Raw genomic sequence first — 18971 nt, 5'->3', positions numbered from 1 at the left:
CCAACAATTGGATAATATATGTTACTATCATGTTGCAAATTATAACAAAGTATGGAAAATGATAACAAATATCAAGTGAAAAAATATACTTCTCTTTCTTGAAGTTTTTCTGATACTTATCTATAATTCAAACTTAAATATGCAGCATGTGAAATGCGTTGTTGTCGGTGATGGGTGAGTAACAATTTACTTTTAATAATTATGTCATTGATAAGTCTCGAGCTCGTTGGTACTCAACGATTGATTGATATGTCCAGTAGCTAATATTGCCTGCATGGACGAAGATAATAAATAAGCGACAGCAGTTTACTGTTGTGAAATAAACGTATAGACATGTATGCAAATTTGCCCGCCATTACTTAAAATCACACAGGTTCCCGTAAACTTTGATATCATAATGCAAAACATTTGACGTCACAATGACAAAGTGATTGATGCTTGACGTCAATAGGTGATTCGGAGGCAAAATACAGCTAAAAACAGAGGTGTACAAACGTTTATAGTCAATCATTGAGAAAGTGAAAACAAATCAGGCATACACATAAAAACTTTTGTAACAACTTCAATTATAAAAGGAAAACAATGGAACAACAGAAACACTGATTTTTTTTTTGATTTTTTCAAATACAAAGGCATAGATTATCTTAGCTGGTTTTGGCAAAACTTTTAAGAATTTTGGTCCTCAATGCTCTTCAACTTCGTACTTTATTGGACCTTTTTAACTTTTTTTGGATTCGAGCGGCACTGATGAGTCTTTTGTAGACGTTTTGAGTTAATTTACTACAAAAACAATCACCAACATAGTTAGAAACGGACCATTTGGAAATACCTGAAATATTCCTGACTAGGTACGGGACATTTTACGAAAATTGGTGGGCTGAGACTGTTTATTGAGTCCAATCAAACCTCTTGCTTATATGGCAATATTAAAACAAACTGTAAAATAGACGACAACACGTGACATGGAAACGGTACAAATAAAAACAAGAACATTCAAGACAAATTCATACATAAATTAATATTTATAAAGGTCAATTACAACATGTAAACAGCAGAATATCAACGGACAATTTCATTAATTTACGACCGAATACCAGACACCTGAATATAATTATAAATTTGATTAACAATTTTTTATTTAAATATTATTAAAAAAAAACGTTTTTGACCTTTATATTTTGCATACTGTGAAAGTACTTTATTTCGTGAGTATCAATTTTGGTGGTTTGAGCAACATTAACATGTTCGTGGGTTTTGGAAAAAAAAATTTGATAAATTGAAGCCATTAGAAACGAAGGTTACACATTGTCTGGATTGAAGGAAATTGTAAAGTTAACATTGACCCGTGTGAAATTAGTGATCACACTAATTAACCCGAGGGATCAACTTATTGAAGACCATCAAAGGTGTCTATTATGTCATAAACATGTCATCTAAAGAAAATAGTTACACATACAAATGTTATAAACGTATGTGGAATTGTAAAATAATTCTTATCAAGAGCAAGCCCAGCATGAAATTATTATTTCCCAAACGTACAAGAATTATTAGGATATAAAAAGAACACTTCATCATAGCATATCAATACATGAAATCTGACATTCATCGATAAAAAAAAACAATTTAGAGAATTATGAGATCAAAATTTGTACAGTGTAGGTTTTAAGATAAAATGTGTATAATCCTGCCTGAATTTGTAGTTTATGGTGCGTTTGCCTTGTGATTACTCTTATAATCAAAGTATTCTCAGATTTTGCAATATTTAATATATCCTCTAGATCATACCAGAAGTCAAACCTACATTGTGATCTTTCTATGTCTTGAACTGGTCAAGGGTTGGTTTATTTCTTTGGACAAATAAATTCGTGGATAAAGTCATCCACGAAAACCACGAAAATTGTGTTCCCATGAAATAAAAGTACTTTCACAGTATTTGTTAAACCTTTCAACAAGCATTCCGTCAATCGAATATATAATTGCAGCTGTGCGGAAAATAGTCTGATTATTTTTAGTGTATTCAGTTTCAAAAGTGAAAGTTAATGCTCTTTTATGTTATTTCATTAAACATGTACAATTTTCAGAAAACAATTATATACCGAAAGAAGACGTCTCTTTCTCCATGCCTCCATGGATTGGTTTTCCTTGCTAAAAGTGTATACACCAGTGTTGATCCTTATTCATGTGTGCTCCTAATAAGAACGCCTTTGTTTTATTACAGTGCCGTTGGAAAAACCTGCTTATTGATGGTTTACTCCAGGAATTCTTTCGACGAAAAATATATTCCAACAGTGTAAGTAAACACTTGTTGGTTTTTTTTTTTATTAATTTATCAAATATTTTTTTAAACAAAGGCCACGTTTATTATATTTGAATTGCTTTGCTTTTTCACGAATCCATATCATACATATTTTGTTTATGATAAACACATAAATCTGCCTTCTGTACAAAACGAGGAAATATACGTGTGTGTGTTAATCTAACGAGATAAATATGAAGAGTGGTCTCAATGTACATGATTATGTTTCAAAACGTTTATCGCTGAATAGTAGATTGGTTTTTTTTAAATTTTAATGTGTTTACCAATAGCTTCTCAAAGATCATAATTTGCACTGAAAAAATAATCAAATCAAATGTTCTGTCGCTTTTATAACATGTTCAATAAATTGTTGACTACATGATTTCCTTCGAAAGGGAAGGTATCTTCCTTGTTGTATTTTTCAGTAAATAATTTCATGTGAATCTTTGTACCACAGTTAGTTTCCCGTCAATGAATTATCTTGATGATAATCTCGGAAATACATTTATTGATTAATTTTAAACTTCCTGTGCATTGTAATCAGTTATGTGTCTCTTGACATATTCAAGTGCCTTTGACTCCCAAGTTAGCATATACAATTTAATAATATTTAAAAAGTTTTAAAAAAAACATATTGAGTATATTTTTTTATACTTGATTTACTATAGAAGAGAAGCGAAGATACTTGCTATATATAAAGAGGAACATTGAAACCCATAAGTCGAAAATAAACTCAAAACGCCGTGGCGATAAAAGGAAAACACCAACATACATATTGCTATGAGTTACAATTTATGACAAAACTAAACAAAGACCCATCGAAACAACATCTGATAAACAAATTTAATAATACTTTTAGATATTTGGATGAAATGTTGGCTCTCAATAATGACGACTTCAGCATGTATATTAAAGAGATTTATCCTGTCCTTTCCTCTATCTTGATATCTATATCACTAACGGAAAACTGAATACTAAAATTTATGATAAAAGAGATGATTTTTCATTTCCTATCGTTAATTATCCATTTTTAGATGGTGACGTTCCCTTGTCACCATATTACGGTGTTTATATATCTCAACTTGTACGGATTGCTCGTGTATGTAACAATGTTTTAGATTTTAACGAGAGAAATTTATGTATTACTGAAAAATTATAACACAAGGGCTTTCGATATAACAAACTAGTCAAAACATTTACTAAATTTTATCATCGGTATAAGGACATCATTCGTAAATATAGCTCAACATGCAGACTTCTTATACGTTCAGGTATTTCACATCCGATTGTTTAAGGAAATATTCTTTATAAAGCACAAAGGTGTCAGTATTCACCTCAGAAACTAACAAAACCTTTCAATAGACATATTAAGAAGGGATATAGTTACGATACTGTTAACAGGTCGTTAAAGATTGCATATTTTGGCGTTAATATTGATTCATTTATAGGGTCTTTGTGTCGGAACTAAACACATTTAGTTAAAAAAAAAAACAGTGGTTGGCATGACATGGGTTATGCTCTTCTCATATATGTTCTGATGTTCTGATACTAAACCCCTAACGGTAAGGATTGTGCCTGATGTTCATATGATGAAATCATAATCTTTCAGTCAGTTTAATTGAAGTCTGGAGCTGGTTCATGGAAGAGCATACACAAATGTTTTTTTTCATTTATACTTTTCGGACATAGAAATTACCTTAATTGTCCTATTCAGAATCGAAATAATTGATGCAAGCTATACTTTATTGTAGTTTAAACATGGTTAAGCATTATGTTCGTTTTACTTTAGCCCTCACTATCGCTCGGGCAAAAATAATCGCTAATATAATGCATACCCAAGTTGAAACTACAATAAAGTATATATCTTGCCTCAAGTATTTCTGGTATGAATTTGTGTTCGTCGTAAAAGACTGTACGATGGCATGTAGTTGCTACATCATTCGATACTATGTGGAAATAGAAAGATAACGAAAATACCAAACTCCAAAATCGAAAGTCCATAAGCAAATGACAAAATCAAAAGCTCAAACACATCAAAATCGATAACAATTGTCGTATTCTTAGCTTGGTACAGGCATTTCCGTATGTAGAAAATCTTAGATGAACCGGGTTTCATAGCTAGCTGACAATATATTAACTTAATAATAATTTGTCGGGAAATTTGTTTCATTGGCAACAATTCCATTTTTTTGTATTCTTTCGTGAAGGGGAAAGTGTACTATATATATGTTTATATATAGTACATTTATATTTGTTTTTAGGTTTGATAATTATACAGCAAATGTAAAAGTGAATGATAGTTATATAGAGTTAGGACTATGGGACACATCAGGTCAAGATGATTACGATCGATTACGACCATTATCATATCCACAAACGGTAAGTTGTCGGGTCTGTTTAGAATATTTGTTCAAAGACAAAGTTCTAGAAGAAAAGGAAATGCAAACTAAATCGGTGTTATGACATTTGGACTATCAAATGCCACAAGTAAAAAAGTCTAATTTATATTTCGTGACATCAGTTTAGATAACAACTTATTCCAAATGTATTTTATTATCAAAATAAAAGAGACGATGTAGTTTGTATGCCAATGAGACAACGCTCCATCCAAGTTCTAATTTGTACAGGTAAACCATTATAAGTCAAAGTACAGCCTTCAACATGAAACATTTACTCCAACCGTAAAACAAGCTACAAAGGGTCCCAAAATGACTAGTGAAAACCATTTAAACAAGAAAACCCACGGTCTGACCTATATAAAAAAACGACAAATAAGAGACGTCATCAAAAGTCTAACGAAGGGTAAAAACTTAATTCATATAGTTTTTTCACTGACCCTCTACTCCCCTCTTTACTTAATTTGGGCAAAAGTGATTGTCCAATAAGGATATATGTAAAATCTATGTCAATTTATACAAAACTTACAGCAATTTGACCCCCCTTCCCAAAACTATTTGAATTAATTGTTTTTGTATCCTTCAGTGATTTTTTTATGTCGTCCCTAAGAAACATTTATGAAAAACATCAACCAACAATAAATGAACATCAGGTTCCGGACATAAGACGGGAACAAATAAATGCAGCGGTTTAAACGGTTTAATAGAGGTTTCTCAACATCTTACGAACGAACGAAAATCGCCCTAACTTGACGTAACTTGCCATAACGAGAAAAGAGGGAGCAGTAATTTATCTTATAATTTTGGATTATCGGCTGTGCTATTCTTCCCTTTGAAATATCTATTTCATGTAAAATATGCATGCTTGATTTTTTAAACCATTTTGAAACAAACACATATTATATTTATTTGATATCATATAATCTATAATATACAATTTACTGTTCAATCAACACAGTTGAAAGTCTTATTGATCTATTAATTTAAGTGAAGAATATTAAATCAAAGGACAGTAATCATACACGAAATTTTAATAAACATGATGACAACATCACTATTTAGTATATGTTAAAAAGGTAAATATAGATTCATGTATATGAATCGAAAGGGATTGGATTTTTTTTTTTTATCTTAGCAAGAAGCTGATTACCGGTAAAAATTCTTTCGTGGACACGAGGTAAAATAAATTTAGGAGTGAACGCCTTTCGATTTAAATTTGAAAAGAAAACATCCCAATAAGTTACGTGATAACTTCTTTAATCCAAATGATCTCTTCTTATTGATATATTGTTATAAATTGGTAGAATTAACAAGAAAAATAAAGGAAAATATTGAAATACATATTTAAACTTATATATTGTGGTTTTTTCTTTTGTTATTATGGTCTTTCTTATTCTATGTGTGTATGTTTTCCTCTATTTTTTTTTGGTTCTTGTATTGTTTCCGTTAAGTTTCTATGGCATACTGTTCATATTTCCTCTATTTTTCATATTTCTCATTTTTCTTTAAGGTAGGGGTGTAATATATAAATATATACTTTTTGATAACTATGTGACTACCAGTTGTGTTAGCACTGTAGTACTCATATTTTCAACAAGAAGACACAAAACTCTATTTGTAACGATAGATCGAGTGCAACTTTGAATTTCTTTAACTAATTCCCAATAAATATTAGAAATTAAAAAGCTAGTTTACGACATATCTTTTCCAGATACTCTCCGATACGAAATAATGAAACTCATAGTAACTCAAATCGATTGGACTCATAGAAGGGTCGTGTTAATATATAAAATATATTAAAGTTGTGTTGTCTTAATCACTTATAAATCCTTTACCAAACGCTAATTTCGCAATAAAATGAATGGAATATTTGCCACTGAACGTTAAACACCAAACAATCAATCAACCAATTGCAAACTAGATGTGTTGAACATTTTAATCAAGGACATTATAAAAAATAAATCTTTTTGAATGGATAAGGGAGACAAATCGAACGCATATATACGACAGTTCAACAAACGGAACTCAACGTAAGAAAACGAAATAGTCAACAACAGAAAATAAATTGGAACACGGATGTTTAATGACAACAATAAAATGCAAGGTTGCAAAAAATGATATTAAGTTGTAAACTGTTGTCTTTTAAACACACTGCAGTATCGGTAGACATTTATCATGGATTTTATTGTAACAAAATTACTGCTCCATAACGATACGTTCGTAGAGTTTCGTCCGTTCGTAAGATGTTGAGAAACCTCTAATAGGTGCCAACATTTGTCTTAGCCTGTAACAGTGGAGTAACATTGCAACATAGAAAGACCCACAATAAAATATCATTTGAAATGGCTACACTCAATCATAAGACATATTGAAAAAATCAAGTCCACATTCACTGAACGAATAATTGTGATATATGACAATACCAAATTAGTAACAACAAAGGATGTTAAATGTAAAACAATCTCAGGAAGACAACCATAACCTTAGACGAAATACTGCCATATAACATAACGTACAAATGTTAAAAGAAAATAATTTTGTTATACATGTAGTACGAAAATATTATTTACAAAACAAATATTTATGATTTTCATAGAACGAGAACAGAAGTGAAAATTCATCATTTTTCAAACGCTAGTATGTTCTATCCTAATTATCTTGTTCAAGTTATTGTAACAATACGTGTGGTGTATGTTATATTTCTTTTTTTTTATTCCTAAGAACTAACCTTTTTTAATTCAAATTTAATTTGCAGTGAAAAAAAAAATACTGCTTTGGCAGCCTATTATTTATTTTGTCGAAGCAATTTTTTTAATTACAAATATAGTCTTTGTTTTTTCAAGAAATTATTAACTGATACGTGGTTAACCTGGCGAACACAAAATAATTAAAATATACATGACCATTATGTTCATATACAGGTGAACAGTATAACAGTTTAGTTATATCTCAACGTCACTATAATTCTATTTTTAGGATGTGTTCCTTGCCTGTTTTTCACTTGTTTATCGATCAAGTTTTGTTAACATAGTTTACAAAGTAAGTGATAACAATTTGTTTTATTATACCAACTTAATGAAAGCAATGTATATTGTGATGACTGATCATTTGTCTGCATATCAGACCGAATCTGCTCCTAGTACCACCTTCTATATTTTATATTTAATCTTCAAATAATATCTGATTTATTTAATTGCAGAAATGGACTTTTATATCTAGAAAAAGGTTAAAATTGGGAAATATTGTTTTTTCACTTTTCTAGCTATTATAGTTAAATGCGATGGAAAACTGGGTGTATTGACAAATAAATTAACATCAGACAATTTTTATTGGAGATGTTATCCTTTTTATTATAAGTGAGCACTTAAACGCCAGTCTTGAACACAATAAAATAATCGAATATACGAAGAACAACCCGGCTGGGACGTCGCCCGGGTTACCAAGGTCCTCTTTTCCTGAACGGAACACTGTAGCATTTGCCTCTGAGTTCAGTATTTTTGTGATTTTACTTTTTACTACAACCAAGTCGATGTCAAGTTTCTTCCTAGAAGAAACTTTACTGCTGGTGGATTATTCCCCGAGGGCATCATTAACTTGGTAGCTTTATGCATGATGAATACAAAATATACGAAGAACAAACCGGCTGGGACGTCGCCAGGGTTACCAAGGTCCTCTTTTGCTGCACGGAACACTGTAGCATTTGCCTCTGAGTTCAGTATTTTTGTGATTTTACTTTTTAGTGTGTGTTGTGCGATGTAGGTCAATTTAATTAATGAAACCGTTTATTGCATATAACTCTAATTTGTGGTTAAAATTTTAAACGGTTAATGGAAATGTTAAGATAAATAAATTATGCTACAGCAACTTTATGGCAGTTTTATAAAAATGTAACGTTTTGCAGTGTTTGAGGGAGATCGGCAAAAAATAAATACATTATGATTAAGATTTAGATTAAGTTTTTTTTATAAATTTTAAATCGTCTGAACCGCTACTTTTGATAAACCGCTCAAATCCACATGTGTATAACAACAGGAGGATGTGCATAACATTGCACAATAAATACCTTTGAATATGTTTTGATAACACACATATATTTAAAAAAAAATAACCCTGTAACTACTATTCATGTATTTTTTGGTGTATAATATTTCTTTAAATTGATACGTAATAGATAAGTAAAGGCAACAGTAGTAAATCACTATTCGAAAGTCATAAATCTTCTGGGTTACAAATTTAAATAAAAAAAAACGATGGAAACACATTAACTACAAATGGAAAACAACGAAATACAGAAACAAAACAACAAACTTACGACAGGGCAACACACACAGAAACATACTTTATGATTGCAACTGCCATTTGCCTGACTGGCACTGGAGATTTGTAGGAAAAATGGTAGGTTGACCCTGGTTTTGTGGCTAGCCAAACCTCGCATTTTTATGAAAGAATAACACTAAAATGACACCTTTACATGACAGGAATGCAGTACAAATAAATGCAAAAACATTCCGGACAGAGAAATACACAAAAAAACCAATACAATAGTAAATTGAGACATGCGAATAGTTATCAAAGGTACCAGGATTATAATTTAGTACGCCAGATACCACAAATAAAAAACGAACACATTAACCAACATAGTACAGCACACAAAAACAGCACAACTGAACCCCAAAATGTCATTCACACGACTGAATCAACGCCACAAAAGTGACGTCACATGTAAATTTCTAAATATTTTGATAGTGTTCAAGATCTAGGCATTGCAAAAACTGATAGTTCTTGGAACTGATTATAAAGATTGGTATCGATGTTGAATTAAAACACCTTGTCCTTACCTAAAGACTCATGCACCGTGAGAAGAACAAGAAGAAAAGTATAAGTTTCGTTTCTGAAAATGCACCTTGTCTCATTAACCCTTTTTTATGGCTAGAACTGATCCACTTTTATCAAAGGTTTCGCATAATAAAATTGCTGAAGTGCAAATTTCATAAGCACTATGATTTATTTGTAAAAGTCAACACAATTGGGCTGGGCGGCATATTTTCAACATTTAGATGCCTCGAACTTTCAAATTTATACCAAAATTCCCTTTGTTTTCCTTGAAACCAATTGGGTTTATTCTTGTTTAATAAAAAATCTGGGAACCAGTATGGACAAAATAGTTATCTATGAATATTAAGTATATTTTCTCAAGCGGCGTGGTTCATGAATAAATATTTACAATATGCAACGTAGTTTATTGTTATGCTTAACTATTTAAAGGAATATGTTTTATATTTGCCAATTAAACAGCAGGAGACCAGATGATACATAATGAACAGAAATATGTCACCGTACAGCCTTCAGCAAAGAATAAAGTTAAGCATAGTCGGCTATTAAAGGCCAGAAATCACAAATTTAAACAATAAAAACGAAAAAACTACCGGTCTAATTTATGTTCAAAAAACAGCAACAAACAATAACCACTGAAATACAGGCTCCTGACCTGGGACAGCATTTTCCTCATGAACGCGTGTATCGGTATTTACAAAGCCGGGTTACCGAACAAACCCGAAAGAAACACATCAACTGTTAGAGGAAACAAAAGGAACAACAAGAACACTGAGGTGCAAAACCTGTACTCATATCAAATACCTCTTTATTTGAAACTAAGATAATTTCAGCCCATTTTTTTAGGAAAAGTTCAAAGTTAACAAACTTAAAAAGGATTTTTTTATATGGTATCACACCTAAAGAGAAAATAGTCATTCTTTGCGTGATATGTTGTAGATCTGCAGTGTAATCCAATTTGAACATTAAAAAACATCCAGAACACAATATTTACAATAATACATGACAAATGTTGGAAACGTGGCACAGGGTGTGGTAAGATATAACCACAAGTCCATAAAGTCAGGTTAAACAATCTTCATTGATGAAAACTGCTATAATTATTCTATGTAGAATATAGAAATTTCAATGTTCTTTATAACAGTGGATTCCTGAAATTAGACACCATTGTCCAAGCACGCCAATTATTTTAGTTGGCACAAAGCTCGATGTTCGAAGAAACAAAGGACCAGATAATTTAAGACATATTGAGAAAAATACTCATCCAATAACATTCAGTGAGGGACAATCTTTAGCAAAGCGAATTGATGCCGCAAAATATATAGAATGTTCTGCAAAGTCTCAGGAAGGGATTCAATCTGTGTTTGAGGAGGCTGCAAAGACTGGGTTACTTCCAATTAAGCGCAAACCACAACACAGATGTGTTTTGTTGTAATTATCTATCAGAATAATATATGTTGTGATAATTGATCAGAATATCATATGTTGTGATTATCGATCAGAATATCATATGTTGTGATTATCGATTAGAATGATATATGTTGTGATAATCGATCAGAATAATATATGTTGTGATAATCGATCAGAATAATATATGTTGTGATAATCGATCAGAATAATATATGCTGTGATAATCGATCAGAATAATATATGTATTGATAATCGATCAGAATAATACATGTTCTGATAATCGATCAGAATAATATATATCGTGATAATCGATCAGAATGATATATGTTGTGATAATCGATCAGAATAATATATGTATTGATAATCGATCAGAAAAATATATGTATTAATAATCGATCAGAATAATATATGTATTGATAATCGATCAGAATAATATATGTCGTGATAATCGATCAGAATGATATATATTGTGATAATCGATCAGAATAATATATGTATTGATAATCGATCAGAAAAATATATGTATTAATAATCGATCAGAATAATATATGTATTGATAATCGATCAGAAAAATATATGTCGTGATAATTAATCAGAATAATATATGTTTTTCTAATTGTATACATTATCTGATTAAAGAAAGTTATAATTTCTTTTATATGTTTCGACAAGTTTATTTATTATCCCTTAACAATCTTGAGTGTCTCATCCTGTAAAGTCCAATTTAGATCAATGGTCCTATCCAAGTACACCTTTGCCAAGGGACATAAAATCAGTAAAGCAATTGGAATAGTTATGCATAGTTTCAACAAAATAGTGAAAGAATTTTAAAAAAAATATATATATTTCTTAGAAACTTATTTAATGAAATACATTTGAAATAAGCTTATCCAAATGTTAAAGTGATTCTTAAAGAAATGCCACTTCATATAGAACCAGGTTTAATCCACCATTTTCTACATTTGAAAATGCCTGTACCAAGTCAGGAATATAACAGTTCTTGTCCATTCGTTTTTGATGCGTTTCGTTTTTTGATTTTGCCATGTGATTATGGACTTTTCAAATTGATTTTCCTCTGAGTTCAGTATTTTTGTGATTTTACTTTTTCATACCACGAATTTTAATTTTAAAATATTAGTTCTCAATAGGTCTAGTTCTTTGCTTAAATCTGCAAATTTTGAGACACTAGCAAATGTATTGGTTATACTGTTAATTGAAATAAAGAAAAGTAAGTGATTTATTGCATTATTCCGACTGATTTGTTAACTTCCTAATATTTGTGTTCCTTTGAATAAAAAGATCGACTTAACAAACTCAGGGGATAACTCAAAAATTCTAGTTTAAATGAATTACGGCGGCTCGGGTGTCTTAGTTCATCTTGGATTTGGAAATAGCAGATAACAATTAGTCATTTACAAGAGACTTCTATTTTATAAGAGACCTCTTTTGTATAAGAGACTTATGTTTAATGTTTGTTTGTATTAACCAGATTTTTATCACATCCCTAATTTCTAAAACATGTATCGATCTATGATTAAATGAGTTATCATCTGGATATATAAATATTTTTGGCGAGAACAGAATATCATTAACATCATCGAAGTCATATGAATCAATATGCAGTCTATGTATCATGTATGAAACTGTTAAATTTGCTCTACATGGTCATGCTTGTGCATCAGTAAGAAGGGAGATTAGTTTTCCCTAAACTTATATCTAACATTATCTTGGTTTCAAATCAACAAATGATATACTTTACATTGTTTTCCTCTATATTGATTATGGATTAATTCATGTCTTTAATAATATCAATTTATTGATGTATATATAATTATAGTACGACTTTTAAAAGTAAGTGAACAACATAACCATATAAATTTTATTATAAGGTTAGTGTTGTGATTAGTAGTTACTTCACCTTGATACAAAAACTTTCAGAAATTTTTGGGCCTCACTACTTTTCCACTTCGTTCTTTATTTTGCTTTTTTTACTTTTTTTTCATCGAGCGTCACTGATGAGTATTTTGAAGACACAATATGAATTTCAATCTTGGAATTTATGATGAGTTTATTTCTCCAAAGGTTAACAGAGATTTTTTTTTAAAAACATTTATTTTAAAATTTCATTTGAACACGTTAGCTCACATTTCGTGTATTTGTGTATTTAAATCGTTAAGAGAAGGTAATATGAGCACTACTAAAAGTCCAATATTAAAAAGTTAGTTTCCAAGTGTAAGCGATAGCAATATGCTTGTTCTCACAAAGCATGGATACATTTTCAATATTAAGTCATGTGAACTTGAACATTATTTATATAAATGAAGACAATAGTAGTATACCGCTCTTCAAAATTCATGAATATATTTAGAGAAAGCAAATACCGAGTTACAAACTAAAACCGAAGAAAACAGATCAACTATAAATGGAAAACAACGACATAACAGACACACTGATGTGCAACAAAGCAAACACCAATGCAACCAAACGGAAACTAACTATAAGATAGCAATTGCCATTTTCCTGACTTGGTACAGGACATTTGAAGAAATAATCATTGTTAAATGTGGGTTTTTAGAATTTATTTTATTCAGTTGAGCTCAGATGTGTTTACAATCGACAATGTCTATCTATTTCATCGGTAATCCGCTGTTCTAGATGTTATCAGCTGATTTCATTGAACATTTCAAGTGAACATTTATTCAATAACAGGGAAATATTCGTTTCAATAATAAATCTTTCTGCTCTTTAAATATGTGCAATGTTTGACTTTGGCTAGTAACATTTTTTCCTTGTTGATAGGAGATATTTCATATTTATTGTGTTATGGCCTTACAATAAATAAATTCCTTGATATCTATGACATGTAAATCGAAAAGATACAGACGTGATTAAGTGGCTAAATTATATCACTTCAAAATATTTACTTATTTTCTTAAATATTTATTTATCTCTAATTATTTTAGTTACTGATTTGAAGAAAATTATTTCTTTCCTTTTAAGTTTAAGCATTCTGATATAAATAGGTGTACGTGTAAATATATTATTTCTATATGTATAGTGAATCCCGGACTATTTTAAGTTCCTACTTTCAAGAAAATGATTTCACTCCTTTTGCATGAAACATTCTCATATATATAGATGTACGTGTACATATAATTTATAACGATATGTAAAGTGAATCCCGGAAGACCTTCAATATATATTTTACTATCAAGTTAAAAGTCAAACCGAAGAATGACAATCGTCATACATCTGAAGTGGAACAAATAGATGATATACATCGTAAATCTATAATCTACACTGAAAAATGCAGCATGTTAAATGTGTTGTTGTCGGAGACGGGTGAGTAAAGAATTATTGCATTCATTATATGTTTAATAAGTTCCAATGATTATAGAACAATTATATACAGAGATTACAATTATTGTTCTCAGACTAATGTTTAACAAAATTTTAATATATTTTGTATGTGTGTTTATTACCTTGAAAATACCTTTCATTGATCAGATATAATGCTATTTTAGGTTATTTTATTAATATGGGAAATATTCCTGTGTACGTGTATTTTTATTTTAAGTTGTAAGAGGGCCTAACGTTTATACTCTGATGACAATCCTTCTAAAAAAAGTTCATAATAAATATCCTTTCTTTCTATTACAGAAATGTAGGGAAAACGTGCTTGTTGATGGTTTATTCCAGTAATACTTTCAACGAAGACTATATTCCAACAGTGTAAGCGCACATTTAATTCTTTTATCTGTTTTACATGTCTTTATGAAAATAAGAAAATATGGTATAATTGCAAATGAGATCATTCTCCACTAGAGACCAAATGATATAGACGTTAACAATTATAAATCGACGTATGGCCTTCAACAATGATATAAAAAAAACATAATCAGTGAAAGAAGGCACTGAAATGACAAAATCAAAGGCCTGATTTATTCAGGACAAAAACAATGAATGAAATACAAATATGATAGAAATTAGAATAAAGTCAATTGAATCACTATTTCTTTGCTCGCATCCATACCATTAAGGTATTTTTCATAAAAAAAAAACATTACCTGTCTTACCCCCCGAAAAACTTAGTTACATGATTGTTTGTTTATTTGATAAGCTATAAAGAGTGTTTTCAAAGTATAACAGTTTTTTGGTAAAGTTAAATATTCTGTTTTTGAAAATGTATGATCCTTACGAACTGTTTATCCATGTTATTAAAGACAAAAATATTTGAAAAAAAAAGAATAAAACATCAAGTGTTTTCTATATCTATATTTCTATATTCTGTCGTATTAAACAAATACAATAAAATTTAGTACAATCAAAAGGGAAGTTTTCTTCCTTATTGTATTTCGCAGTAGTTGGTATCATTTAGTTCGTATCACTGTAAATTTTTCGTCACTGATCAATATCTATAAATATCTCGGAAATACGTTTATTGGTTAATTTAGTTACTATTTCCTGTGTATGTAAACATACTGTTTCTTCCAACAATTAAGTTTAAACTCGGCTGTTGAAACACAACTTTAGATTCAAGATTTTTTTTTAAACCTAATCAAATTGGTATACTTTAATGGCTGTTTTATTTCACAGTTTTTTTTTATGTACATGTAATATGTATAATATCTATGTAAAAAAAAATCATCATAGATACCAGGATTTATTTTGTATTTACGCCAGACGCGCGTTTCGTCTACAAAAGACTCAACAGTGACGATCGAATCCAAAAAAGCTAAAAAGGCCAAATAAAGTACATAGTTGAAGAGCATGAGGATAAAAATTCCTAAGAATTTGCCAAATGCAGCTAAGGTATTCTTTTCCTAAGGTAGAAAAGCCTTAAGTTAGTATTTCAAAAATTCAAAAGTTTTGTAAACAGTTAATTTATAAATATGACCATATCAAGGAAAGTTCCTGTCAGCAGAGAAGTTCTGAATACTGGGCTTGTGATACCCTCGGGGAATTTGAACTCCACAATCAGTGGCATCGACCCAGTGGTTGTAAATAAACTGATCGTAGATACCAGGATTTGTATTTACGCCAGATGCGCGTTTCGTCAACAAAAGAATCATCAATGACGCTCGAATTCAAAAAAATTAAAATAGTCAAATAAAGTACTAAGGTGAAGAGCATTGAGGATCAAAATTCCTTAAAGGTTTGCCAAAAACAGATAAGGAAATTTATTCCTGAGGTGGAAAAGCATTTCAAAAAATTAAAAAGTCATACCAGACTAAAGACTGTGCAACACGAACCCCACTAAGAACTGGTGGTGATTTCATGTGTTCCGGAAGGGTAAGAATGTCCTGCTCCATATATGGCACCAGTCGATTTGCTCGTGTAAGCTCAAACCCCGGTGAAAAGTTTTATTCGATAAGTCAAATTTGAGAAAAAAGGATCAGGATTGTAGTGAAGACAATTGGTAACAAACATTCGAGCGAGGAAACTAACGGCAAGATCTTATTTAAAAACATATAATGCAACACAATTTTGATAAACGTCACATGAGACCACCACTAAACTACAGAACCCTGGCTCAATCAGGCACATTCAGACTGTGGTGGGATTAAACATGTTTGTGGGCCAGAAGTCGGATGTCGGGGTAATGCTTAGGTGTTGTTCTATAACTCTTCAATTGTGTACTTGTTTGGCTTTATAAATATTTTGATATGAGCGTCACTGATGAGTCTTATGTAGACGAAACGCGCGTCTGGCGTACTTAATTATAATCCTGGTACCTTTGATAACTATTGTTCTATCTTATACTTTTGTAATTCATGTTACCCTTCTTTTATTTTGTGTTCCAAGTATATAAATAACAAATATTCGACCTCAATTCTTACTATCATGATATAAATTTTGGTTATGATAGTTTAATTGGAATATTTGTAGATATGATAATTATAAAGCAACTGTAATGGTAAATGACATTCCCGTGGAAATGGGATTATGGGATACAGCTGGTCAAGAAGATTACGTCCGAATCCGTCCATTATCATATCCACAAACGGTAAGTGTCCGTGTCTGTATAGATGGTTTGTTCATATGACAAAGAACAAGTGGAAAGGAAAATAAACATCAAAAGTGGTAGTATAATATGCGTTTATTCTTATCGTTATCTGCGACTTTTAATTCAATATCAAAAAGAGGATAAATGGCAATCCAAAACCATGGTTTAAAAACATTAATTATCAAAAAGAAAAATCACGGAGAGACAAAGAGTCTTTTTAAACTTTAATTGAAAACAGATATTTTGGACAGCATATAGAACAAGATTTTTTTTGTTTGTTTATATTTTTGATATCTTTTCTCGCTGATATTTAAAAAAAACTATAAAGATGTTTTCATCTCCCAACAACTGAATTTGGCAGAAATCTTATTCAATTCATTAAGAGTTCATTAAAAATGGGAATCCGCACACAAAACACGTATAAGAAGATAATAAGTGATGGCACTCCATAAATTGATAAGTAATAAACATTGTGTAGAATACAATACGCAAAAACATAATGGATATGGCGTTTAAATTGGACGACAACTAAAGTTAATTGGGGATTCTTCTCATGCTTCATATATCATGCACACATTAACTAAAATACATAATCCAGCGGAGCTTAGAGATGACATGCAAATGAATTTTATGTTCATAAAGAGCTCATATTTAGAACAGTGTAAAAATATATCTAATATTACTATTATCTTATTTTTAGGATGTATTTCTTGCTTGTTTTTCATTGGTTTATAGATCTAGTTTTGATAACATACTTCACCAAGTAAGTATTTGAAGCTAAGCGGAGGTAAGGTGAGTTCTGATCATTGTTAGTTTGTTTAGTTCTTCTGTCAGCATATCATAAACAAGACACTGATTTCAGTTAATCTTTACGACAGAGATCATAAGTAAAATAAGAACAATACTGAGCTCCGAGGAAAATTCAAAACAAAAAGTCCATAATCAAACGGCAAAATCAAATGCTCAAACTCATCAAGGGATAACAGTTGTCATATTGCTGAATTCGTATAGATATTTTCTTATGTAAAAAACGGTGGATGTTGCCTAATTGTTTTAGATAGCTGATCACATATCCGTTGAATCAAATTGCATTGATTAAAACAAATGACTAAGAATTCAAAGTGAACAAAATTTCCTCAGGGTTAAAAAAAAAAGATTATTTCATATTGCAGCCAAACATATGTGTAACATCGTTCGTTAATAGTATATTGATGTTCCAACTTTTATTATTGCAGTGGATTCCTGAAGTCAGACACCACTGCTCAAGAACACCTATAGTGTTAGTTGGTACAAAACTTGACATTCGACAAGAACCAGGAAATTCGTCACATATTGAGAAAAACACTCGTCCAGTATCATTCAGTGAGGGACAATCTTTAGCAAAACGAATAGATGCTGTCAGATATTTAGAATGTTCTGCAAAGACTCAAGAAGGGCTTCAGTCTGTTTTTGAAGAGGCTGCAAAAGCTGTGCTATTTCCATCTTATCACAAACCAAAACGAAGATCATGCATTTTATTGTGAAGTTGTGTTTACTAATATGATATGTTTTATTTGTATACAGTTTTACAAATTCCTTTGGACGTTTACACTTGATTAAAGAAAACAACAAAACAAAATTGTACAAATATATTTCAATGGCTGCTTCTTCTTTTAACATGTTTGATCTAGTTTATCATTAATCTGTCATTAATCGATTGGTGTGTCAAAAGACAACAGTGAACTCTAGGTAAATGTCGCATCGCCCAATTAAGGGCGTAATTATGGTCCCGGATTAATAGATTTTATGAATTTGTAAGTCTATTGAATACGTTATGCAGTTTCAATAGAATTGTTTGATTATAGTTAACAATCGTAGAAATATAGTTTCCCAATAAGATTTGTACTGTTGTTTATACAACTTTTGCGCTGAATTATATATAAATGATAGAAAATACGTCAGCTCTAACACAAAATATAAGGGGTTCACTAATTTAATTTGACCGATTCAGATATACTCACTCTTAACCTCACTCTTAACCTTTACCAAC

The 18971-nt window shown here is 30.7% G+C and overlaps 1 protein-coding gene across 1 annotated transcript; it reads left to right on the top strand.

Moving 5' to 3' along the window:
• Positions 1 to 18571, top strand: LOC134724571 (ras-related C3 botulinum toxin substrate 2-like). The gene is made up of 7 exons (XM_063587677.1): positions 1 to 174; positions 2219 to 2290; positions 4558 to 4675; positions 7669 to 7731; positions 10670 to 10948; positions 17643 to 17705; positions 18178 to 18571. The coding sequence occupies exons 1-7, from the start codon at positions 140 to 142 to the stop codon at positions 18463 to 18465; spliced, it is 918 nt and encodes a 305-aa protein (XP_063443747.1). The 5' UTR covers positions 1 to 139; the 3' UTR covers positions 18466 to 18571.
• Positions 18572 to 18971: the final 400 nt, after the last annotated feature.

Source organism: Mytilus trossulus, chromosome 7 (genome assembly GCF_036588685.1).
Source record: "Mytilus trossulus isolate FHL-02 chromosome 7, PNRI_Mtr1.1.1.hap1, whole genome shotgun sequence".
In the NCBI taxonomy this organism is placed as follows: domain Eukaryota; kingdom Metazoa; phylum Mollusca; class Bivalvia; order Mytilida; family Mytilidae; genus Mytilus; species Mytilus trossulus.
Note: the sequence above shows the minus strand (reverse complement) of the source record. Positions and strands in the feature narration are given on the sequence as shown.

Coding starts and splice junctions, on each gene's coding strand:
- LOC134724571 (XM_063587677.1), top strand. CDS start 140: ATGCAGCATGTGAAATGCGTTGTTGTCGGTGATGG. Junction 175..2,218: donor TGCGTTGTTGTCGGTGATGG/GTGAGTAACAAT, acceptor GTTTTATTACAG/TGCCGTTGGAAAAACCTGCT. Junction 4,676..7,668: donor CATTATCATATCCACAAACG/GTAAGTTGTCGG, acceptor TTCTATTTTTAG/GATGTGTTCCTTGCCTGTTT.